This window comes from Fusarium sambucinum, chromosome I (assembly GCF_050947815.1).
Source record: "Fusarium sambucinum isolate potato_lamoka chromosome I, whole genome shotgun sequence".
NCBI lineage: Eukaryota > Fungi > Ascomycota > Sordariomycetes > Hypocreales > Nectriaceae > Fusarium > Fusarium sambucinum.
Window position 1 is genome coordinate 4,309,876 of NC_139294.1, and position 23,687 is coordinate 4,333,562.

The 23,687-nt window shown below is 48.4% G+C and overlaps 12 protein-coding genes across 12 annotated transcripts; 6 read left to right on the top strand and 6 right to left on the bottom strand.

Annotated features, from left to right (window-relative positions):
- Positions 1–3,562: 3,562 nt before the first annotated feature.
- Positions 3,563–5,151, bottom strand: FSST1_004115 (tRNA (guanine) methyltransferase; the record flags this gene model as incomplete). Its single annotated transcript, XM_083230260.1, has 5 exons — positions 3,563–4,081; positions 4,140–4,558; positions 4,610–4,687; positions 4,738–4,839; positions 4,899–5,151. The coding sequence occupies 5 exons, from the start codon at positions 5,149–5,151 to the stop codon at positions 3,563–3,565; spliced, it is 1,371 nt and encodes a 456-aa protein (XP_083087545.1).
- A 493-nt stretch (positions 5,152–5,644) lies between these two features.
- Positions 5,645–6,733, top strand: FSST1_004116 (alpha-ketoglutarate-dependent dioxygenase AlkB family protein; the record flags this gene model as incomplete). The annotated part of the gene is made up of 3 exons (XM_083230261.1): positions 5,645–5,746; positions 5,798–6,060; positions 6,109–6,733. 3 exons carry the CDS (start codon positions 5,645–5,647, stop codon positions 6,731–6,733), a joined length of 990 nt encoding a protein of 329 aa, XP_083087546.1.
- A 53-nt stretch (positions 6,734–6,786) lies between these two features.
- Positions 6,787–7,879, bottom strand: FSST1_004117 (ditrans,polycis-polyprenyl diphosphate synthase; the record flags this gene model as incomplete). Its single annotated transcript, XM_083230262.1, has 3 exons — positions 6,787–7,262; positions 7,312–7,720; positions 7,781–7,879. The coding sequence occupies 3 exons, from the start codon at positions 7,877–7,879 to the stop codon at positions 6,787–6,789; spliced, it is 984 nt and encodes a 327-aa protein (XP_083087547.1).
- A 664-nt stretch (positions 7,880–8,543) lies between these two features.
- On the top strand, positions 8,544–11,148 carry FSST1_004118 (exocyst subunit SEC10; the record flags this gene model as incomplete). The annotated part of the gene is made up of 2 exons (XM_083230263.1): positions 8,544–8,739; positions 8,801–11,148. The coding sequence occupies 2 exons, from the start codon at positions 8,544–8,546 to the stop codon at positions 11,146–11,148; spliced, it is 2,544 nt and encodes an 847-aa protein (XP_083087548.1).
- A 145-nt stretch (positions 11,149–11,293) lies between these two features.
- Positions 11,294–12,663, bottom strand: FSST1_004119 (tRNA dihydrouridine synthase; the record flags this gene model as incomplete). Its single annotated transcript, XM_083230264.1, has 5 exons — positions 11,294–11,921; positions 11,969–12,293; positions 12,344–12,446; positions 12,497–12,575; positions 12,632–12,663. 5 exons carry the CDS (start codon positions 12,661–12,663, stop codon positions 11,294–11,296), a joined length of 1,167 nt encoding a protein of 388 aa, XP_083087549.1.
- A 1,218-nt stretch (positions 12,664–13,881) lies between these two features.
- Positions 13,882–16,049, top strand: FSST1_004120 (BRcat and Rcat domain-containing protein; the record flags this gene model as incomplete). Its single annotated transcript, XM_083230265.1, has 2 exons — positions 13,882–14,528; positions 14,576–16,049. 2 exons carry the CDS (start codon positions 13,882–13,884, stop codon positions 16,047–16,049), a joined length of 2,121 nt encoding a protein of 706 aa, XP_083087550.1.
- A 249-nt stretch (positions 16,050–16,298) lies between these two features.
- FSST1_004121 (succinate dehydrogenase assembly factor 1) lies at positions 16,299–16,643 on the top strand (the record flags this gene model as incomplete). The annotated part of the gene is made up of 3 exons (XM_083230267.1): positions 16,299–16,379; positions 16,442–16,473; positions 16,520–16,643. The coding sequence occupies 3 exons, from the start codon at positions 16,299–16,301 to the stop codon at positions 16,641–16,643; spliced, it is 237 nt and encodes a 78-aa protein (XP_083087551.1).
- Positions 16,644–16,890: 247 nt separating this feature from the next.
- On the top strand, positions 16,891–18,102 carry FSST1_004122 (uncharacterized protein; the record flags this gene model as incomplete). Its single annotated transcript, XM_083230268.1, has 1 exon — positions 16,891–18,102. The coding sequence occupies one exon, from the start codon at positions 16,891–16,893 to the stop codon at positions 18,100–18,102; it is 1,212 nt and encodes a 403-aa protein (XP_083087552.1).
- Positions 18,103–18,384: 282 nt separating this feature from the next.
- Positions 18,385–19,206, top strand: FSST1_004123 (uncharacterized protein; the record flags this gene model as incomplete). Its single annotated transcript, XM_083230269.1, has 1 exon — positions 18,385–19,206. One exon carries the CDS (start codon positions 18,385–18,387, stop codon positions 19,204–19,206), a length of 822 nt encoding a protein of 273 aa, XP_083087553.1.
- Positions 19,207–20,200: 994 nt separating this feature from the next.
- FSST1_004124 (40S ribosomal eS28 domain-containing protein) lies at positions 20,201–20,488 on the bottom strand (the record flags this gene model as incomplete). The annotated part of the gene is made up of 1 exon (XM_083230270.1): positions 20,201–20,488. One exon carries the CDS (start codon positions 20,486–20,488, stop codon positions 20,201–20,203), a length of 288 nt encoding a protein of 95 aa, XP_083087554.1.
- A 776-nt stretch (positions 20,489–21,264) lies between these two features.
- FSST1_004125 (eS28 family ribosomal protein) lies at positions 21,265–21,958 on the bottom strand (the record flags this gene model as incomplete). Its single annotated transcript, XM_083230271.1, has 3 exons — positions 21,265–21,326; positions 21,430–21,513; positions 21,622–21,958. 3 exons carry the CDS (start codon positions 21,956–21,958, stop codon positions 21,265–21,267), a joined length of 483 nt encoding a protein of 160 aa, XP_083087555.1.
- A 181-nt stretch (positions 21,959–22,139) lies between these two features.
- Positions 22,140–23,522, bottom strand: FSST1_004126 (Dynamitin-domain-containing protein; the record flags this gene model as incomplete). The annotated part of the gene is made up of 3 exons (XM_083230272.1): positions 22,140–23,315; positions 23,368–23,427; positions 23,484–23,522. The coding sequence occupies 3 exons, from the start codon at positions 23,520–23,522 to the stop codon at positions 22,140–22,142; spliced, it is 1,275 nt and encodes a 424-aa protein (XP_083087556.1).
- Positions 23,523–23,687: the final 165 nt, after the last annotated feature.

The following is a 23,687-nucleotide window of genomic DNA, read 5'->3' on the forward strand; positions in this document are numbered from 1 at the left end:
ACGGGTCTAACAAACCTTCAAAGCACACGTTTATTTTTCTCTGACGACTTGTTCAGCCATGCTTCTGACGAATAATACTGTTCTTCCAAGGAATCTAAAAGTCTGTCATACGCTTAGCTTTCTATTCTCACTTACAAACACCTTCCCACGCAGGATGAGCCTCTATTCATCCATCACTAGAGTCTTGGTGATATCCTGGTGGGCCGTGATTGTTTGGGGGGTCTCCGCACTGGTGAGGACACAAGCTTTGGCTAGCATCACTGGCGCCGATGGAAACAGGAGCACTATTTACAAAGAGAAATGATCCTCGACCAGTGCTGATACGTAATACCTTGAGAGACTTGTGAATTTCTTGAGGTCCCTCAATGTTCGGTCTCTCCCACAGTGACAGATTGCATGTTCTGTCATATTCTATTTCGAGTTTCACTGAGAGCAGTAACTGAAATGGCACTCTATACCAAAGTTCTCGGGATGCCGCTCTTGGTAGTTGCCCGCCGTTTTCACCATTTGTGGAGCATACCTACTTGGGGAGTGTTGGATTTTGGGTTGCTTTCAACAAGACACAAATACCATTCGTTCACAGCATTGGGAATATATACCATGAGTGTCGTGATAAGATCATGCATGGTTTTGGCTACACTCCATGATGCATCACCAAACATGGTTGCTATTGGACAGTCAATGGTATGTCGATAATAACATGTCGTTGTCCCATTCTGGTATCAGTGCTGCTTCCTTTATCATATATCGATACGTCACTGGAATATCAATATACGTTACGGATATCACCTACAGACGCTACCAGACTCTCATTATCGCAACCTTTCTCATGTTCTCGAGCGAAGATTCCATGTCTTGAACAGCCAGTATGGAAGCACTGTCTGGAAGAGTCAGCCAATCATGATTCACAATTGGCCCTCGTTTCTCGCATATCGGATCGACCGAGACTTAAATAGTGAACGCAAGTCATCTCGGTCCGAGCAGGTGGAACTTGCTGACTTCCATCCTAACGAAACGACAAGAGAGAACAAGGAATTGAGATGGATAATTTGTGGTTCCTGATGAACACCTAGACTACATGGATGCCTGCTGAAGTTTCTGCATTCGACTCTCGATTCACCCTAGCAATGTGGCTCTAGTCACTGGGATCGACCAGCAGGATCCAACTTTAGCACTGGAAGCCACGCTCTATCTAGCATGTGAAGGCTAGCTGGCTATACGATACGCACCCTCCAGAGTGAAATGATATGAGAGCTTACCTACCTACCTATGGATATCTCCGATGTGCAATAGGACCACCAGAGAATTGCGACAATAACAAAATCTACTTCGTTATCTTGACACAGAACATATGAGTCTTTTCGCAGTTTTCCCTTTTACTTTTTGTAATATCGCCTCATGAGTTTGTTACTCCAACACCCATGAAAGCTCAATCGCGACCCTATCTTGACAAGGGCGCTTGTTATTAACTCAAGTCCTCAGCCTCATACTGGCTATCCACTTGTCTCCTCGTCTCGAAACTCCGCACCCCATCGTCTGAAGCGCTGCAGTCCCCTTGAACAATATGTGCGATATGCGTTGCATCTAACCCTAGGCGCCAGAGGATCCCCTCTTCAGCCTCTCTGAGCTGCTATTCCTACGACCCGTTTCCTGGACTTGCAGCATAGCCCTGAAGCTATTGGAAGAAAACCAAAGATACCCAGCTGCTTCATCTGCCAGACTCACTCAGGCGATAAAGAACCAACGAGGGACGGCCTCAAAAGGATTAATAGTATCGCGTTTTATAACCAGATGGCTGTTCATGATTGATGGGCTGGTTGCCTTTCCAAATGGCTTCTCTTGCAGTTGATGAAGAAACCCCGGACCCGCACCGAGAGCCTAGAACGAACGACTAACAAGTCACTTTGCAAGTGAACAACTTCTCGCCACTCTCATTTCCATGTTGCAGATGTTACGTTGGTTCGAACCTCTCCAAATATCTCTCATTAACACTCGTGTTGCCTTGCCTCTCGGTTTATTTGTGGGTTCTCGAAACTTGCCGAGCATCCCTTGTAACGACAACCGACGTTCCTACAGCAATTGCTAGGATTCAAGAATCCACTACATGTCACCATTAACTCCCCAAAATGATGCTGCGAAACTCGTATGCCACCATTTTCGATGGTGTTGTGCCTCATCTCACTGATAATGCAGCGCAGACATGGCTTGCAGGCCTTATTTCTGCTTGAGGTACATGGCGTAGATCGGTCAGGGGAATTTGCGTGGGATGGCAGCACCCTTGGCTGCGCGTAGGGTTACGGAATACCACACCGAGGTCACCTAGATTTCGAGGTAACCCTGGACTCGGCATGGCGGGTATGCCAAAGCCAGGGTCAGGGCCAGGGACTTGAAGAGGTCATGAAGCACGACACCAAAAGAGGAAGAACGAATATGGCTCCTTGAAAAAAGGACCTGAGGGAAGAGATACCCAGCAGGTTTGCGGATGTCATAATTGACGGAAAGAAACATCACGGCATGATTGATTTTTGGCATCATACAGCGCTGCCTCGAGGATCAAATCGAATTTGTGTACATGCTAGTGATTTGCATACTCTCTATCTGCCTTGATGTCTCAGTCAATCGGTTCGTCCCTGCCATCTGTAGACTAATGAGCCAAGAGTTTTGTCTCGTCAAGTCTGTGTTGTCTTGGCCTGGCTGCTTGGTTACACAACAGGGCGTGCGTCAGCTCGCTCCAACTCCAATGTATGCGCAACGCACTGCAAATGCGGTGCAGGGCATACAAAACGTCGACAGTGCAACGGTGCTGCCGTGAAACCATGCAAATGTGCACTAGAGTGATCTGAAAGGGATGCGTCTGCGTTGTTCAAGGAGGAGTCAGGTGTTGCTCATAATAAGGGTGTCCTCCAAGATAAGGTGCAATCGATGACGGGTTACCCGTTCCCACGAGTGTGAGGATGAGAGTGAGCAGGGATGCCATTGCATGGGTTCAAGCTCATGATGGGTGTGTCACGCCTTGGCCTGGTCAGCCTGTGGGCTTGTTCTATTAAGTAAACAAGACCACAGCAAAGGAGACCAACTTATGTATCGTCGATCTCTCTGGGTATCCCGAAGCTTACGCTGACCGGTTGCAGTCAAACCAAAGAAACCCCACGACCCGTTATCGCGGCTAACTATTCAGTTTGAGTTATCATGAAAGCGTCATCGTGCCTGGACGGGCCGCGGGATAAATCATCCGGGCGAGATACAGTGCTGGGTGATAAGTAAGCGCTTTACTATCAACGGCCATGTCCAGACAGGAAATCCAATACGACGCTGTCCTTGATTGCAGAGAAAACTGCATTCTTCGCGAGCTTAAGCGCCTTGCTGTGTGCCTTTTTTGAGTTTTCGAGCTCGCACTGCACCGGGTTGGTCAATTAATATCATACTGCAGTACGGATACGTTACAGCACAGCATAGTAGTGCACCTAAGAGAATAGGCTATAGCCCTCCGGCCGCCCGTCCGGTTGTCCGTTCCATCCCGGGGTTTGACATATGCCGAAGACATCGGCATCGTCAGACTCGCCTAAGCCCTACTGGCAAAGGCAACTTCGCGCGGTAGGCGGAACGAAGCGCAGAACATTCTCTTTGCTGGCGCAACGTCTCGCACGTCGTAGATGAGGACTTCGCCTTCATTCTCGGGATCTCCCGGTTTGAGTAAAATACCAATCTCCTTGCGGATGCGCTCGCAAATATCGTTTAGCGGTGTCTCGTCATCAGCCTTGACCGAGAAACAGTGTACATGGATCATTGGTAGTTTGGCATCGGTGTGAGGCTCAAAGAGCTCCTCATGCCCGTGGTATAAGCCACGGTAATTATGAGTAAACTCGATTGCGGATGCCGGAAGGTTCATGACAAAGTGTGAGATGGTTGGTGGCACAGGCACTCGGACGGGTTCCGGAGGCGGCGCTGTGGACTTTCTTGATGGTCTGGGGGGTTTAACAATTGCACAGTCACCGCGCTTAGATGCTTCGAGAACGAGGTCTGCAGATGTTCGGATAAAGTCGTGGCCATCGTGATTGAAAGGCTTGACAAACTCCGAGACCTGCGATGAAAAGTTAGTATCGGATCATGATGAAACGAGAAAAGATGGCTCGGCTCACCTTGTTCCTACGGACCGCGTCTTCAAGGTAGCGATAACTCTCTGGGTTCTTGTCGTTGGCCCAGACAAAGACGCCCTTCTTACCAGCTGGGACAGCGAAAGGCCCAATGCCAGCCATGACATCTGCTACAACCTCTCCTGGCTTGAACAAGCCTGCGATTCTCTTGTGCTCAGTGTCGAGCTTGCTGTTCCAGTATACCTTGGAGTAATCAAACTTGAAAACGCAGCCAGCCTCGCTGACTTCAACATTCAGGTCATCAGGACCTCCGAGAACTTCGTAGGCAAAGGTCCTGAACTCGTTCTCTGAACCGACATTATCGATCTTGTTGATAACGGTCTTGATGTGGGGGTTCTTGTCCAAAAGGACTTGGGCAATAATGTTCTTGTAAGGCAGGTACTGGTCACGAATGTTGAGATGTGCTGCCTTGTTAGTATGGGCACTGTCAGTTTAACAAGAGCTCAAAAACATACCGACGTGTCCTACTGTGTTGAAGCCACTTGGGATCTCCTCATGGAGTTCCTCTGGGAGAATCGACTTCATAACATCAACTTGGCCTTGTTAGTCACTCGTACGTTATATCACAGAGTTTCTGACTTACAGTATGACCAGAACTCATAACCAATCTCAACATCATAAGGAACCACCTTGATATCGCCAACTTGGGCTGCTTCTCGCAGGATGTGACTCCATGTCTCTGGAGCTATCGTCTCATTTGTTAGTTTCTCTCACTTTTGTTTCTACAAACCGGACGCTACTCACATGTAGACTTGATCTGAGGAGCCAAGACTATACACTTCTTGCCCTCTGAAGCAAGTGAAGGGTCAGGGTCGGGCAGGATTGGGTTGAACCTCTCCATGAAGAGAACCTCATTTGTCTTTTCAAGCTCTTTGCGATACTTGGAAAGAAGCTTGTTCTCTTTGATAGATGCCGCTGCAGAGTTGAGTGTCTTTGCGAATAGTGTCCTATCAAGAGTCTTTGCCGCACGAGCGGCTGGTGCTCGGAATAGGTTCATTTCTCGAAGTTGAGAGTTTTTCTGAATATTTTCAAAGACTCATTAGTTTGTTATTATTTCCTTGATGCTTCTTGATCATATTTCTATAGATTTATAGTGGCAGGGGTTGGGGGACTAACATCCATCGTGAAGCCTTGCTCCTCTCAGATATCGTTAAGATTTTGGCGAAAATGTATCTGTACCGACTTGACTGACATGAGTCAAACAAGGGTCCCTAAAGTGAGGCTGATTTGAGCTTGTTTGGTTAAGTTAGGGCTTTCCACTCTGCAGAATTTGGAAAGCTTCTTGTGCACAGCCACACATGAGCGCCACAGCTTTCACTTAGACGCAAGGCTGGGGTTTTCAAGGTGATGTCACGACTTTCGAGATACATATTCACAGTAGATAATTGATGTTTTATACATAGCAGCTCAGAAAATATCGCTCAGTTTCTTTCTTGATAGTCTTTTGGCTCAAAACTATCCCAAAATCCTGATCTACACACGCTGCCGCCATGTCCAAGAAACGCACCCTTGATGCCTTCTTCAGCCCTACAGTGAAGAAGCCCAAAACAGAATTCGGTGCATTAGCTGCCAGTGATTTGATTGCAGAGGAAGTGAGAAATTCGATACCAATTACAAATCCATTATCTTAACAATGATTCCAGTCTACGTATTCAAAGCATCAGTTCTATCCTTATCCTATCAAGGACTTGCCAGCATCTCTTAGCAAGGAGCTGACCACTTTACCAGATCAGCCTGGTAGGGAAATTAATGACCAGCCTAATCTAGATCTTTTATATTTTGAACCCTTCGTACCAACCTCTGTATCCAGAAGGCTCTTCGAGTTTCTCCGTGCAGAACTCCCCTTCTACAGAGTCGAGTACAAGATCAAACGTGGCGGGATAGAGACTCAAATAAGAACCCCAAGGTAACAACAATACGACTTTTGGAAATTTACAGCTTACACATACAACAGATGGACGACTGTGTTCGGTCTCGATGAGACGTCCAAGTTCGACGACAAAGGCCTCCCAGTAGACACGAACACTGGATCCAGAGCTTTGGACAAGAGATACGTCAAGTACCCTCCTAGACCTATTCCTAATTGCCTTGAAGAGCTTCGTCGTCGGACAGAATTGGCCACAGGATGCGAGTACAACTTCTGTCTCGTAAACTACTATGCCTCTGGGTCCGACAGCATTAGCTTTCATAGCGACGATGAGCAGTTCCTAGGTCGAGATCCGGCAATTGCTTCCTTCTCACTCGGGGCACGACGCGACTTTCTCATGAAGCACAAGCCGCCCCCTCCAAATGCTGCGGACTCTCCTGTCGTGAACGCGAAGCCGCTGAAATTGCCACTGGGAAGCGGCGACATGGTTCTGATGAGAGGCAGAACGCAGTCGAATTGGCTACACTCTATACCGAAACGAACAGGAAAGAATCAAGAAGATGGTGGAAGGATCAACATAACGTTTAGAAGAGCAATGGTTAAAGGGGGAACAGAGAATTACTACAACTACAATGTTGGGGCAGGACCAGTGTATCGATGGAATAGGGAGGCCAGAGAGATGTTGGTCTGGAAATCGTGTGATGGGATATAATTATTCTAGATACAAAAAGAAATTGACCACAAAAAAATGGAGATGCGAAGCAGTTATTTACCATGACGCATCTGAGCCCTGCCATAGTGTTGTAGGGCCTTGAGGAAGACCTCGTATCCGACCCTCTCGTTGTCCTGCAGGCAGAAGATCTCGGTCAACCTAATCTGCCAAGGAGGATATCCTGAAAGCTCGAGATAAGGACCAAAAGTGAGCAATAGATCAGGCTCGGCCATGATACCTTCTGAAAGCTCAGCATCAATCAGCTCCGTGGAGATGTCACGAGGAGAAAGCTTGCCCCTCTGAGACATCTCGGCCAGGGTACGGGTGAGATCAACCATAGAGTCACGGCCATCTTGCTCGGAAATAAGGTGTAGGCGCAGATGCTCCTTGGTATTCTCGCCAAAGGGTGACGAGAAGTCATCCTTGTGGGGTGATGTGACAGTAAGACCAGGATGCTCAGAGCCAAAGTAGAAAGCGAATTTTTGGTTAACAGTATCACAGACTCGAGGCATGTGCTTCTTGAGGATCCCTGTCGTATGTTAGCATGAATAGAAGGAAATCACATGCCAAAAACGTACCTGTCTTTTCGTAAACAGAGAGCATTGGAATTTCGGCACAGGCGCACCATGTCGCAATCTCGGCTACTTCATCAAGGAGCCGTTCGACGTCGGCTTTTGTGCGATGGTTCTCCTCGAGCTTGAGGATGACGCTCAGATGCTTGGGCTTCTTTGACAGACCCAGCAAATCCTTCTTGATGTATTGCGGCGTGCCATGGTGGTATTTGACAACAGACGAGACCTGATAGCCCACGACGTTCCACGTTTGACGCAACTTGATGTATAGAGAGAAGATTCCGTGCATAACGGCAAAGATGAGTATATGAACCTGGTTGAGGAGGAAGCGACGGAGTCCCAAGCGCGATCTTCGCTGAGGTCGAGAGTTCGAGTTGATAGTCGATGGAGGATCGTTGGGCTTGGGAAGATAGGACTACGAATTGTCAGAGTTCACTGATTGTATGGTACAGTCTTGCGCGCATCGTTATCATACTTCAAGCATCCTTTCCCTCTCTTTCTCGGGCAAGAGTTTGTGGTCCCTAGATTCGTCGGCCCTGTAGGCCTGACGATCACGAGTTGTCATGACGGGCATGGTAGTAAATGTGCAGCCTCGAGGCTGTCTAACAAGCTTTCTGAAGTTGCAAATGGATATTCGGCTTGTCTAGGTGTATGCGACGAAGTTTTAGCTTAAACAAACACTCGGAATCAGGAATTGAGGTCGCGCAAGAATCGGGGATGGGCAGTCTTATAAGTTGATGGAGCATGAACAGGGAACGTGGGCAGACGTGTCTACCTTATCTCCAGGGAAAAGTTGTGGCGGTGCGGTTCGAGTTACGTCGCTTCTCCACCAAAGCTCTTGGCTTTTGAATTAGTTGGGTGACCTCACGTACGTGCTTGTGGCTCAGCTCTTCCACTGAAACTCAGCAGCTGATAGCGGGGCTGGGCGCTGTAGGTGAGCCTCAGAAGCTGTAATAGCAGTGGGTGGGCAGCCAATACATATCCACGGTTGAGGTAAGGTATCCCAACCTACCTACCTAACTTTAACCAACCTGCCTGCCCGTTGTTACAATATTATGGTTTCTCCATGAGCGACACACAGACTAGATCGACGTGACTTGGCAAATAGTCTACGTTGCAGCTTCGCCTCGCCTCGCCTCGCCTCGAATCTGAACTACGTATCTCCTCCCTCCATTCGTATCGACCGTCGATGATCCCTCTCCACATGTAGCGCCTCTACCCTCATCAGCATCAACAACATGGAGCGCGCTGCTTCTGGCCAGACGAGTCTCTTCCCAAGAGGACCGAACTTTACCCTCGACGACTTCTCAAACAAGGACTTTATAGTGCGTGACTTTGTCGACAGTCTCGCCGAGAGCGCCGTACCCTCGAACCGCCGATCTGGCAATGCGCAAGCGCCCTTCGATCCCAAACCCCTGATTCGAACATTTGAGAGTACGGCGGACACTCTTTGGGAAGTCGATATAGAGCCAATCATGCTGACTCAAAGTCTTAGATGCCCTCGATCAGCTCGGTTCCCTGGGAGCAGAGCTCCAGGAGAAGGAATCGGAGCTCATGTCGCATGTGCGCCGCGCAGAGGTAGCTCACGATTCGACTCTCGAAACACTAGGAGAGAAGCTCGACGAATCTATGCGGGCGTTCGAACAGCTAGACCTCTCTCTCAACCAGGAACATTCATACAAGAACGGAATCGGCATCAAGTCCCACGCACACGGCAACGTGGCGCTGCAGATCGGAGAGAAGCTCGAGGATTTGGACAAGAAGCGAAGGCGAGCTAACGACGCCATATTCCTAATCCAATGTTGGACAGAAGTCAGCGAAACGGGTAAGCTGTCAATGTTACAAGACGTCCAGCGTCAGGCCGGTTCTGAACACAAGGTGCGATGCGCCATGATCGTTCGTCAACTCATGCGCATAAGTCAACGGCTGGACCCGACATCATGGGGACAGACAAACGGCCAGAGAAATGGCGGGATCACAAATGGCATTGTGGGCAACGTGAGACTACATAACACCAGAGAGGTATTGGAAAAGTTCTGCGAAACACTCGAACAGGATCTTCTACAGCAATTTGAAAACAGCAACAAGAAGGGCAACTACGGCGACATGATGGAATGTGCAAAGGTTCTCTACGACTTCAATGGGGGTGCCAGTGTGATTGCGACCTTTGTCAACCAGCATGCATTCTTCTTGGACCGCGACCAACTCCTCGCTGATGAGGTTCAAGTGGATAGCGACACTTGGGAACAGTTGGCGGATCCCGACTCAGAGCCACCGACGGTAGAGCCAAGCTTGCAAAACCTGCTCGACGAGATCAAGATTGTCATGCAGGATGAGTCCAACCAGATCAAGCTCATATTCCCATACTACGAAACAGTGCTCATCAAGTTCATTCAACGAATATTTCAGCAGTCAATCCAACAGAGGCTCGAAATGGTATTGGATGAAACTCTCAAAATCTCATCACTGGCTTTCCTCAGAGCTCTGCACTCGTCAAGAACATATCTCGGAACACTAGTCGAAGACTTGAAATCCCATGGGTTGACGGAAAACCCAGAGCCTTGCTCAGCTTCAATAGCCCACACCCTCGACCAGCAAATGGAAGAGCTTTTTGTACCATACATGATCGGCAACTCGTACATTGACCGAGAAAGAAAGAGTTTGGAAGAAATGTACAGCTCTCTGCTGTTCAAGTACAGCATATACCATTCGAGGAAGAAGAAGGCGCCTACTGGATTTATGGCATCGCTAGCCCAGCAGGGTACGCAGCTAATCGCGTCAGCAAAGGACGCCTACATCGAGCGTCTTGATTCTTCAGAACTCACACCTACACAGAAGCGCATGATGTTGCGCGTTGCCGGCGTCCAAGACAAGGACAAGGACAACAAGAACGAAATCGAGGTTTCAGAAGAAGACGGTGCTTTGAGCGTAGCAAATGCCAAGCGCATGCTCAAGTGGTTGGCTGAGAGCGTTCAGCGTACACTTGAGCTCGGCTCCCAGACTGATACTCCCAAGGATGTGAACACCCTCCTCAACCTACTCCTGACAAGTCTGGGTCAGGTTTATATCGAGACAACCCTTGACGCTGCCATTGATCAGATTTCTGTGCAAGAAAACACAAAAACCGAACCTGACCTATCGTACTTGCCAACAATTCATCCAGCCGTCACAATTACAAGCCTCATGGATCGATTCATCACAGTCGTCCTCATACGTCTTGCGGAATCAAACACAACAGTTAGGCGGAGTATGGAGGCGCAGAAAAGGGTAGCCATTAGTAACATTGAAAAGAAGACAAACAACGTCATGAAGGGCACCATTGACGTTGTGTCCAATTGGGTGACCAAGTCGCTTGCTGGCCAAAAGAAGCAGGATTTCAGGCCGAAAGAGGTCGATCTTGACTCACTTCAGACACAGACGTGTTTGAGTATCTGCACATTCCTGGCCCGCGTCCACCGTCTCGCTCGGGAAGCCATTGACGGACAAAACTCTGAGAAGTTCTTCACCGAGCTAGCACTGGTGCTTCTCAAGCTCCTCTTTGAGCACTTCAAGAAGTTCCAGGTCAATGCAACCGGCGGTCTTATGGTGACGCAGGATATCGCAAAGTATGTATCCACCATGCGGGAGTGGCCTATGACCAAAGAGGTTGGCTCTGCCGTCGAAATGCTCACCGAGATTGGCTCACTATTTATTGTCGGACCCGAAGCGCTCCGAGAAAAGACACGAACACTGGCGGCCACAGGCGTAAGGGGCAAGTTGTCCAGAGCGGATTTCAGAGCATTTGTACAGAGGCGTGATGACTCGGGAACGACAGGGATTCAGAGCGTGCTGAGTGGCCTTTGAGCGTTGGTGTAAGAGACGGATCGTGGGGAACTCTGTAGCAAGGATATCAGAGAATGGATTTTATAGTTATGAATGCATTGAATGAGATACCATGCTCTTGTCGTTCCATAGCCCGTGCTTGTTGTAAGATGTAACCGGGACACAATCACAGGTCCCGTCTCATGCCACCAACTCTCCCAGTCTTCTCCTCGATCTTTTCGTCGAGAAAGTCGACAATCTCGCAAGTATTGGTCAACTTCATAATCTCGGCACGCTCCTTCTTTTCCAGAAGCGAGGTCTTGTCGGGTCCCATTCCAGGCGCTGTCATCTCCATGATGTGATGCTGGACCAGCTTGAAAGGCACAGGAGCCCGCGCCACTTTGCACATGAATGTCTCGACAGCTTCCCAGGGGCAAGCCGAGTAGCCGGCGCAGATGGCGGGATTAGCAAGAAGGCCACGGGCAGACATGAAGCCTGAAAGATGAGTGTTGCTGGGACGTGGCATGTTGATAGCAGAGTCTGTGTCGTTGAGAACCAGTTTGTCGATAGATGGAAGGGGGGCATCATTGTTGGTGGTAATGGTGGGCTGGAAGGGGAGGGTCGACAGGTCGAAGACGTCTCCTGAGAGGAGAATAGGGAGTGTCTTTGAGTATTTCTCTGTTAAAATTTTGAGAGCCTCGGCCCTAATTGGGGAGGTTGATGGTGTCGATCTTGTTCGTGGGTGAATCGTGAGCCAGTCAATGTGGCGATTCTGGGGATGCCCTATGACAGTATCTATAAAATCCATAGTTTGTCTTGGGAAGTTAGTGACGAATTTGTTTCGAGTGGAGGGAAATCGTACCTGAGGTCGTTGTGAATCCTGATTTTCACGCTTACACTTCGACCTTTTGGGTTGTCGATATCCTTCTCAAGGCCGACACCCCATCCGTCACTTACCAGGCGTCGTCTGGTCTCGACGACCATATCCCGAACCAGCTCACGGTGATTCATCAAAGCAGCGCCCAACGTCTCAGCACAGGCCCAAGATTGGGGACATCCACAGTTGAGATCAACGCCCTGGCTAGAAGGAGCAACGAGTGCTGATGCACGAGCGAGTTCCAGGGGTACATTTGCACCGAACTGCACAATAGTGGGCGGTTGGTTGGGTTGAGTAGAGAAGGTCCAGTCTATGTGTATACGTTAGATTCTACTTGAACTTGTTTGTGGATTCACTCACCACTGTCTCTAGCAAAACCGCTACGGTTGAACTCCTTTGCGAGAATCATGGGGGACCAGCAAAGATCAACTCCATATTTGTGAACCGTTTGTCGAAAGGCAAGCTGTCATAAATCAGAAATTTGTGCTTTCGGTATGACAAGCCTTGACAAACCTTTCCATACCGGACCATGGGCGCGAGAGCATATAAGAAACGATCTTGCTTCCTAGTGACATCAAAGATCTTGAGTGGACTAATTCGTTATGTTAGAAAAGGGCATACCCTGGACTCTGTACAAGATGAACTTACTGTGCCGACTCACCCTTTTCGCCGATGGACATATTGCAAGACAAGTTTCGATAAATCAGATTTATGGTTTATGAACTGTAAACAACTTTTGGGTCCAACAATCAATCGAATAGCTTGGTTAGGTAGATTTGCCTAGGAAAGAGGTTTTTTGTGCAAGTCGCGAGCACGTGATCAGATTGTCTTAGAACAAAACGAAACAGAATACATGTTTTCCATCAAATACGTCTCGATCTATCGAGTCAGGATCTACTAACCTAGGTACCTAGGAGAACATGGAGCCTGTACGGTTTTCCCACAATACGGAATGTTTGACTCATCAGCGAAGGATGTACGTCTATTTTTCTATATCACCAAGTTAAGTTGTTAGGTTATTTGGGCTTACAATCCATTTCTTAATTGGATGTACCGGTGGGTGGATTGGTTCAACGCCCAGCTACTTAGATAATATCGATATTCATAGTCTTGGTAGGTCGCATACCCAATGCAATATGATTATTCCCCTTGTTACTCTATTCATGTTGCTTCATCCTTCTTAGGCTACAATGATCCCTTTTGGACCACGCGCACTCCCGAGGACACGCTAGAAGCTTCAGCTGAACCTCGGTCCTGTTCCTAATGGACACTTTACTAGCAATCTGTACCTGTACCGGTGCCACTTCGCCCACCTTTGCAGCAACACTCCATAAGTGACTGGGATATGTGTGCGTGCTACAGCATAGGACGTTTTATTGGTCGGCCACAAGTATTCAACAAGACCATGCACTATCCCAAGGCATTCCAGGGCGCGATAGCTTCGCTTTAGCATCGCCTCCAGGGCTGACTTAGCTTTTGGAGAATGCCTAGTTGAGCTAGTAAATGCGGCAGCTTGGTCATATCATTTCCCAGAGTCAGCAAGCTTGCACTCAAATCTGGGGATACTACACCCATGTTGGTTCCCATATGCCTCTTACATAGGTAGTCCGCCTCAACCAGTCAAAGGAGGATTGGTCTGTCGACTCATTGCACCTTCAGGCTTTAACCAACGAGCTGCCATACCTGACGGGGCTGAGACACTCTTCCATCCGTCTTGTTTGTTATGTACCAGAGCGCCTTATCGTATATATAACCGAGTCGTTCAAATCTTTGTCTTTATTCTGTTTCCTTGTTAGCGATAAACTGCCCGCTTCACTTATTGGTCACTCAAGAGAGGAAACGTCGTCTCGGAACATATAGCGAGAGGCATGACTGGCTTGAGCCGAGATCAGCCCCTCATGCCTGGCGCTTTCGGACCCGAGGATTACATTGACTTTTACGAGAACCCTCTCGAAGTTCTTGACAACCCAGAGTCTACTTGGAATGATAGGGAACCGCGAACTACCTGGTCCACTAACAACTTGCCAACCCTTGACGATGTTGACTTTGACTGGCGCACATACGATCCGCCTGGTGCATTGCGAAAGACACCCAACATAACGTCCCAGGTTCTCCTCGATATACTGCAGTCATCAGTTGAGAACGTCAAAGCAAGGAATATCGAAGAGGATCGTCAGAGAAAAGAAGCCGAGGCTCAACGACACCTTCAAGAGAACGAAAAAGGCAAGAACAAAGAGCCGTATCTGCCCATCATCATTCCCGTTGAGAAACCTGCCCAGGATGACACAGGAAGAGATGTCCCCAAGATCAAACCTGTTATACTCATGACAACCTTTGGCCCTAGCGTCGCTACTACAAAGGCCGAGGCCAAGGCAAACAAGAAGCGTCTTGTTGCACTTCGGCGGTTTTTCCAGCGTAGTAACGACAAGGGTGAAAGTAGTGCGACAGGCGCGGTCTTAAGGGCTCTACAAGAAGAAGCCGGGGAGGCCGAAACTGGCAAGGAGAGCCTCAGTCGTTTGACCAAGGCCGATACCGTCGAGGAAGTGTAGGTCTTGCCTTTTACCATTGCTTTCCCTTACTAACGAGTAGCAGTGAATGTGTGTCGTGTCTTGATGACTTTCACCCCAAGGATGTCATAAAAGTGCATTGCCATAGTTATTGCCGCGATTGCTTTGTCCGTCTGGTTTCCGCTGCATGCCAGAATGAGCAGCAGTGGCCGCCTAAATGTTGTTTGAATGAGATCCCCGTCAAAACTGTCCTTCGATTCATTCCGTCAAACTTGAAGAAAACGTTTGAGGACCGGTCCAAGGAGTGGGAACTCCCAGTCAGCGAACGAGTCTATTGCAGCGAACCTAACTGCAGTCTCTGGATAAAGCCCAAACGAATCGACCAAAGCAGGCGTAGAGGTATTTGCGATCGATCTCACCTAACGTGTACATTGTGCCGAGGGCCGGCTCATGGGGACGAAGAGTGCCCTCAAGATGTTGATATGGACCTTACGAATCAACTAGCCGAAGACGAAGGGTGGAAAAGGTGTTCAAAATGCCATGCTTTGGTTGAGCATCGAGAGGCCTGTCAGCATATGACTTGTCGATGCGGGAACCAGTTCTGTTACGTCTGTGAGAGGCGCTGGCGCACTTGCGAATGCACAATGGAGCACCTTCAAGCAGTCAAAGACGGAGCTGCCGCTCGACGAGAAGAAAGACGAGCCAACGAACTAGCGGAAGCTGAGGAGATACGACAGGCTCTCCTGCAGATAGAAGAGTTTGAGCGTGAAGAAGCTCTTAAGGCTGAACTGTTACGTCAGGAACAGGAACGGTTAGAAGAAGAACGCCGACAGCGCGAGCTCGAGGAGAGGGTTCGACAGGAAAGTATTCGTCGCAGGGATATTGAAACCAAGTATCAAGAGTTACGGATTCTACTCGACCAATTACATGAGCTGCAGCAAGTATTGCTCGAAGTCGACCAGGAAAAGGAGGGCGAGAATATGGTCATAAGCATTGAATCAGCGAAAGAATCCTTGGAAAAGAAGCACGAATCAGAACGATCAGAGTTAAAGACCACTATCTTGAAGAAGATGGCCGAGAAGGAAGACGCTTTGAACAAAGATTTCCAAATTCGAGCAGCTCAAGAGAATGATCTCGAACAAGCCTACTATGAGCGACTCAAAGCGTATTGGAGGGACAGAAAAGACGGGGATCAAGAGATAGAAAATGCGATGCTTGATTTGAGAAAGCGCATGGATCAGAAACAGTATGGCTGGCAGAAGTGGAAGGCTGAGCAGCTCAAGGACTTGGAGCTCAAACTTCGAGATAACAGTTGCTATAGAGAAGAGCTCATGTACAGCACCAAGCACAGACTGAACGATTCTTGCAAGGAGAAGGAGAGAGAGATAGTGAGGCGTATGGCAGCCGAGAACAAATGGCTCGAAGCTGTTGTATTGGAGAGGGAGAAGCTCCTCAGTGAGTGGGAGTATGAGGAGGTTGAAGGCGATGCTGACAGTATATTCGTGCCAGAGTCGGATGGCTCTGGAGATGGGCACTATATTGTTGGAACCGCGTTGTAAAGATGATAGACTAAGAAATAAATGTTATAGTAAATTATCTACAATGTAACGCTCTCTACATTTTTGTGGTTTTGGATGGGAGTGTTGTTGAACGCTGTCGAGGTGACTTGTCCCCACAACATGAATAGAGGCCCCGAGGCCCATATTTTTCTATTCTACTGAACTTGATCAATTACATCAACACTCACTTCAATTCTTCAACCTTCAATTACTCACTCACTTTTACTACCTTGATCCCGTCAAGTCATAATGGCTCGCCTATCGGGACTTCAAAAAGAGGTTCTTGCCCTCTACCGCAATTGTCTCAGAGAGACGCGAAAGAAGCCACAGGTATGAATGAATGCCGAGGTTGTTCACTTTTGTTGTTGGTGACTGACACTGAAATTGTCAAGGCTACTCGACCACACTTTGAGAACTTTGCGAGGTTCGTTGCTCCAAAAGTATATTAGTCCTTTCTAATGTTAGTATAGAAATGAGTTTGCTCGAAACTTGAGCATAGACAAAAGAGATTTTGCTGCCATCGAGTTCCTCTTGCGGAAGGGGCGACGCCAACTGGAAGTCTACGGATCACCCGGTATCAAGGACATCAAATAAACGACATCATCTCTTTCCTTCTACAGTTCTTCCAACTTGACAGGAATTATGTCTGCAACATCTCCCAAAGGAAGGGACCTTTCGCAAAGCAAGTTCTCGGAATCTCGCGGATTCAGCAAACTCTCTCATCTTCATCTTCATCATTCCATTCCATTCCATTCCATTGTATTATGACTCCATAATCAACTTTTCTACTTCTTCATATCACTCAAGCTATTTGGGAACCGCATAACTTGTATATCGCAGAATGGCCACATCATCGTCTAAACTTGCTTCTTCTAATCCTCCCCCCTTTACCAAAACACGTCCATCTCACTCTATCAGTGATAACTCAGGACGTCGCGGGCGAATCATCTTTCTACCACGACGGCATGTACGCGTACGCCATCGAACATCCACAAGTCAACGCCAGGACCGACAGCGATTTTCTTCCCCGGTTCATATCACATCGTATTCACGCTCGTCTGATGGATCACCCGAGAACGCCATTGAGCCACCTGGAGCCACTGAGAGAACTTCAACAGGCGATCCAGTGACCGACAACCAAGCCCGGTTGGGTAAAGATATACAGTCTAGACCTGGAATATTTTCCAGCCCTGGCCATACTTCGGAGGCCAGTCCGATGATCACGAAGAACAGACACAACCCTGTTAGTTCACTGCACATGTCTGAGATGGATGTTTTAACACCCCCAAGAAGAGTCTCGTCCTCATCCCTCAGAGGCCATCCCAAAACGACAGAGACGCATAGATATGTGACACCATCACGAATCTCTGACGCAGATGTCGTTGCGGGTACTTCCATAACAAAAAACGACCCCAGCCTGAACAATGAACTTGTAGAAGCTATTTCGAAAAATATCGCACAACAACTACACTTGCTAACGATCAAGGATGAATCCTCACGGGCAAAGCACAACCAGAAGGAAGTGGCACCGCCAATATCAGATAGCCTTGAAAATGAGTCAAGGACTACAAGTCAAAGAGAAGCACTCAATCATTTCACCCAAGAGCTTCAGCAGTACGCTGAGCAGTCAGGCGCCAAAGGGAAGCTGCCAGTCTTAACCCCAACACCGCCTAGGTCTGGTGCAAGTCTCCGGACGATAGCTGCGCTTCTCCCCTTCCGTTCCGAATTCAAGGCTGCTGGGCTAGCTATTACTTCAAAGGATCAATCAAACCAGCAATTCTACCCTGGTTTTCTTAAGTATCGAGCTACGACAACCCCGGACTTAAAATTACTCTCCAAGCAACCGCATTTTGGCCAAGTGGATAGTGCCACCCGATGTCCAAGCTCGAGTACAGAGATTCCTTTTCCCGCTGCTGAGGACATGGACGAATGGCGATATGCGTTGGTCGATAATGACGAGCTCTCACGAAAGAGAACTACAGCTGCAGACCAAGCACCTAGGACTCACTGCAATTCATGCCAGTCTGGGAATTTGTGCCATTGTAGTGGCTAGAATTGCCTTCAACTTGCACAGAAACCAAGGCCACTGTACTCTAACCCCCCCGAGAAGAAGTTGCTGACTGGGCCTACATCAAAAGTTCCCAGAACCCATATGCATTCTTTTCCCGAGTGGCCTAACACGGTATCCCCGGAGAAAGGAAAGTCGTGTCAGCGGGGGGGTCACAAGAAACAGACAGAAAAATCTTATTCGCAGTATGCTCAAAGCAGAGGGAAACATACACAAACCACAGCAGCCTTCTTTTCAAGCCCAAAGACGCCTGCTGGTCGCTCAAGCATGTCGAAAAGATCAACTGCCCCGCATGGCGCTGTTCCATCCTTGAATAATCGTCGATCTCGTGTAGAAAGCGGCACTCGTACACACGTATCACGTTTAACAAAAGTCAGCCAGGGCCAGAGCCCAGGCGCCAGATCAGTCAGAACGTCAAAAGGCCTTAACCAACCCGTTTTAGCACACAACAGTCTGAGACGCTCCCATAGCCTGAGCGCCGACATAGTTGTCCCTCAACGTGTACAGTCGGCCAACCGATACGAAAAACCTTTACCAGAGCTACCTCAACCTGGATCGACAACAAACTCCATGGGAGAAGATTGCAGGCTGTCTACTGAGGCTGATACCTTGCCATTCACGCCAGAGAAGGCTCCCCGCGACAAAGGCAAGGGAAATACGCCACAAGATAAAGAGGACAATCATTACGGTTCTTCTATTTCACCTAATCACGTCACCGTTTGTTCAAGGGGGTTTTCCGGACACAAGATTGGCCGGCCGAACGTCCCAAAAAGAACGTCATCGATTCGAAGCCTTCAAACGAAAACTCGAGAATATGACCAAGGGGAAATCCTAGACCGAGATGTACTAAGAGGGTTACATATCGCAGCTTCAGCAGCTTGCAATGAGCAAATCGATGCCTTCATACGCGAGAAGACTGGTCTGCACATCCGGCGGTTCTTATCTGACCTCATGCCACTTGAGAGTCTGGGCAATGATCCGGCTCGAGATGTAAAAGAGAGAAGAGCCAAAAGAAGGAAAGCAGAAATTAGAGAGGTGAAGCGGCGAGTAAGGAGGTCTCGACAGGCACGAGGACCAGCCATGCTCTGATGGATACAGCATACAATAAATACATGGTGATATATGATTAACTGGGCCACTATTTGTTTACTTGGATGCATTACATGCATTACTGAATTGTCGCTCGAATGATAGAATTCTGGGATTTGTATGAATAGGAGAGCTTCAAATGTCATGATAGCCAAAAACGAGTTTTGTATAAGGTATTGTTTCAAGGTGTGTGGTTGCAGGGGGTCGATGTATGATGAATGGTGTTCCCCGCTCAGCTTCATTCTGGTCTCCGATACGATGACGGCCAATCCGTCTATCAACTTGAACCACCATTGTATTCATATTGAAATATCCCATAATAATTCTCATTCTGATAAGCAATGACGGACTCTTCGTGGCTTTCCCACAGTGACATCCAGACATTCCGAGCCAACTTTACTTTACACGGAAACTATGATCAACATTTCCAGCGATGCTGGAAACATCAAACTTGCAAAGGTTGCCTGGCGACCTCGCAATGCAGCTGGTGTCCCTTTGTACGTCTCCCAATGCTTTATAAGAGAGTCTAAATGTAACATACTCAATCTAATCAAATAACAGACATGGTCCTGTGTGCCCAATATGAGCAGGATTCCATTGCTCGCCCCAGCATATGATGAGCATGTCTGTCCGCACTGGGCCGAGCGATGGGAGCTTCGGTCACGGCCTCTAGGGTGTCAAGTTTCATCAATAACGAGCCTCACAGCCATTATTACAATCGCATCAACTTTGACCTTCGTTCTGCTCATGGTCTTACTTGCGTTAGCCGCTCGCTGGTTCCGGCATTATCACAAGAAGAATCCTGGCTGGTGGAGGTTACCGAACCATCACTGGAACGGGGCATTGACACAACATGGAGAGCGTGAACCGTTACTACCAGAAGATCGACCGGATAACGGAGATCCCTAGGAGAAGACCTTTACAATGCGGCTACGAGGTACAAAAGTCACGATTGGAACACTAAGCAAAATTTTCCACTAGCACTCGATATCCGTTAACCAGAGCTGACGGGAGGGATGATTGCCACTTCGTCTGCTTCGCGGATCATCGTGTCTCCTGCCCCCTCCTCACTGGGCAAATCTACATAATCGAGGTTGACAGTAACAAGGCACGAATCAAGGATTTTTGCCTTGATGCCAGGATATCTGCTCTCGAGCTCGGCGAAGAGCTTGCTGAGCGTCATAGTGGCTGGCAGAGCTTCATGGTCTTTGCCAGTGAAGGAACTCGCACTGGCAAAGAAAAGGACGTTGAAATGTCCGGCCGGAGGCTTGGGTACTGACATTACGAGTGATAGACCTAGCAGATTCTTTTTTGTATGTTAGCCAGCTGGCCTGAAGAAAAGGTGCGACAACAAGTGTGAGCGAGGATTTTGGGTCAGAGATCTTGGTGATAAAAAGGTACATCAATGTATGTTTCAGGTAATACATGCTAAAAAGCATCATTCCCAATGGGTATGTGTAAAGCAAATAGTAGTATTGACTTACCAATAGAGGTGTTGAAGCTTTGGAGAATCTTGTGAGATGTTGGAAGGTTGAAGAAGTGAAGATTTCCTCTGGCCGCCCCGCCCAGTTTGAGGTTCAAAAACTGCACGTGACCAGGAACTCACGATGCGAAGCGAGGTTAGTTATGGAGAACAATCTGTCATTAAAAGAGGCATGAATTCTCCTGTTGCTAGGTCAATATCAAAACCGAGGTCATTGAATTATCGTAGCACGTGTTGACTGCATATCCTCCCCCCAATCCATTTCCTTATCTGAGCTTCGAGAGGGCGCGAGGCGTGCGTTTGATGAGGAGAAAGAGGAAGCCGTGCGCGAGAGAAACAAGAATGAATTTCACTTTTCGTCGGATTCCAATGCTGCATGCAGAAGAAGAACTGTTCTGGAATTTTTCGTTATCCCAGACCCGTCCGTGACTCCTCTAACAAATGAAACTGGAGTGCCAAAAGGGTAATGTGCAGCTCCAGGTCAATGTCCCAATACAAGGCGCGCACGCCTCAGCATGCATAGACCATCCGTCGTTGACCGTCTTCCAAGAACCCCATGCTCCCCAGATGCACATTTATCGTAGTCGTCGGGCCTCACGCTCGGACTCGAGGAGGCAAAGGATGTCGTCCTCACGGACTGTATCGGTCACAAGTCAGCATTCGCAATTCTTAGTTATTCCTACTTTCGACCCCTCCTATGGGGCTCCATAACGAGGGGTTTCTTCGAGAATTAATCGTACCTGGGCCCTTGACGTTTCGGATGATGGATCGGGTCTGGTCGTCCATGAATTCAACGCGGACCTGGGTGACACCACCACGGGAACCTATCCAACCGAGTCAGAAATTTATTCAATCACTCTGTCGCTCGATGGCGAAATTTTTGATATTTCGCTCCGTCCATATCAAAATTCGTGGGGAGTGTAAAAACGCACCGGTTCGGCCGAGGACTCGGGTGACCTTGACGAGCTTGACGGGCTGCTTGGAGGCGTCCATTGTTGCGACCTGAAGGATGGTAAGCTGGATGGGAAAATGCGCGTTGGATCGGGAGTATCGTCGTACTGTAGGGAAATTGGTGGATTGGGCGGTGGTCGCGGGCGTGAGCTGTAGATTGACGCTTGTTTGGGACAACTTTTTTGTGAGAACGTCAGGGTTTTCGTGCCAAAGCCCTTGACCCACTATAGCAGCCGAAAGCGCATATGGTTGGGCTCGGCGTCGGACTATTATGTGAGCCGTATGACTCAGCCATGTGGCAGTGCATCGTGGCGTCATGGCTCATCATGAGTTCAAACAGAACCTAAACTCCAAACAGAAGTAAGTGGACTTGATGCTCCATAAACTCACAGTCTGTGTCGAATATGTGTTAAGGAGGGCTTTATACATCATGCTAGAATGACAAAATTTCATAACGACTCGGTTTATTTGCTAGGGTATCTGACCAACGCATCATCAATCATAAATCCTCCATTCTCTCCTCAAGGTCCTTGACCCATTCCTCCATGACCTGCTTATTATTCTCGATGGAAACGTTTCCTTCCTTTATAGCAGTCTCGATCTTCACAAGACCTTCATTCCATTGCTTCAATTCTGCGGCCATCTCTGCCTGCTGTTTCTCGATGCGGGTCAATGTGTCACTCGCAGTCGCAGCGTCTGCATGAATAGCCCTGAGTGATCGCAACCGGTCCAAGAGAGGCGGGAGTATAGGGGTAAGATTCTCAATCGTAGGAAGAATTCCGTAGAGAGCATTGATCTTTGCTTCTTGTTCAGACTCTTCGGTTTGCGCCGCAGAGCCGTTGCGGCCGAGCTCTTCTCTCAGAGATTTTGCTTTTTCCCTAGAGTCATTGAGTTTGTCTTGTTCTTGCGCCAGCGTCCGTACTCGCCGGCTGATGGCATCCAAGTTTGCGGTAGAAGCCTCTGATAGAGTTGAGATTTGCTTGTTCATAGAATCCAAAGTCGGTAGAATAGCACGAGGAAGACCATTGGCATCAGCCTCTGGCATCAATGAAGCGTTGATTCCCAAGCCTTTCTCCAACATCAACAATCGGCGGTCAAAATCAGCAGCCTTGGCCAAAGCATGGCTTTGTTCATATGTTGGTGCGTATGTCACCGTGTAAGTTGCATCATCTCCTGATGCCATTTCGGTTTTCTCTTCCGGACTTGAGGGTGTGATCGGTTTTGGCATTCGGACTGAGGTTGGACGGCCCGTAGGCTTAGAGATCTCGTCCAACACTTGGCTAAGGGAAGTCAACCTATCATCGCCAGCTGTGTCGTTGGTGTCTTCCTGCGCCTGAGATTCGGCCTTTCGCCTCGCATATTCATTCTTGGCTTCTTCTACTTCTCGCTTCAAGCGAGCAATACGTCGTTCCAAGCTTTCGTCATCGTCATCGTCCGAGAGGTCGCCAAGCTCCTGAGTCCCGTCATGCAGTATGCGCTGTCTACGACTGGATGCCTTGTACGATTTGCGTTTCCCATCAACTCGGTCTGAGAAGTCCACTCCGTTCGCATCGACGTTCGTAGGAAGAAAACGAGAGCGAGCTTCGTCTATTCGCAAACGAGACCTAGAGATGCCAGGTGTCTCGTCCTCTACATCGTAGAACTCATCGTCCGAGTGGGTTCGAGGAGCGGTCGTCTGTAGGCTGAATAAGTAAAGTTTTGTCGTATCCAATTCGGATGAAGCTTACGGGAACCGTTGAGTTATCATCTGTGAGATCAGGAGTTTCGTAAATGTCTGGAGCGGAATCCTAGATAGATAGTTAGCATTGGATGTTTGGCTTTGTTGTAGCCGCAGCAAACTCACCAGATCTGGCAAAGCTGCGTACTTCCGGTTGAGGGCCATCGTTACTGCTGCTAAAAGGTATTATTTTTCGAATTCGCGAGCAAACGGACTGTTTTCCAAAGCTAACCCAAAGCTCCGAAGTTCGTCGTAACGCTCAAGGTTGGAAAGCGACTTGATTTAGACAATAACAACTCCAGTGGTTGGTAGGTATCCCTTTTCGGCTTC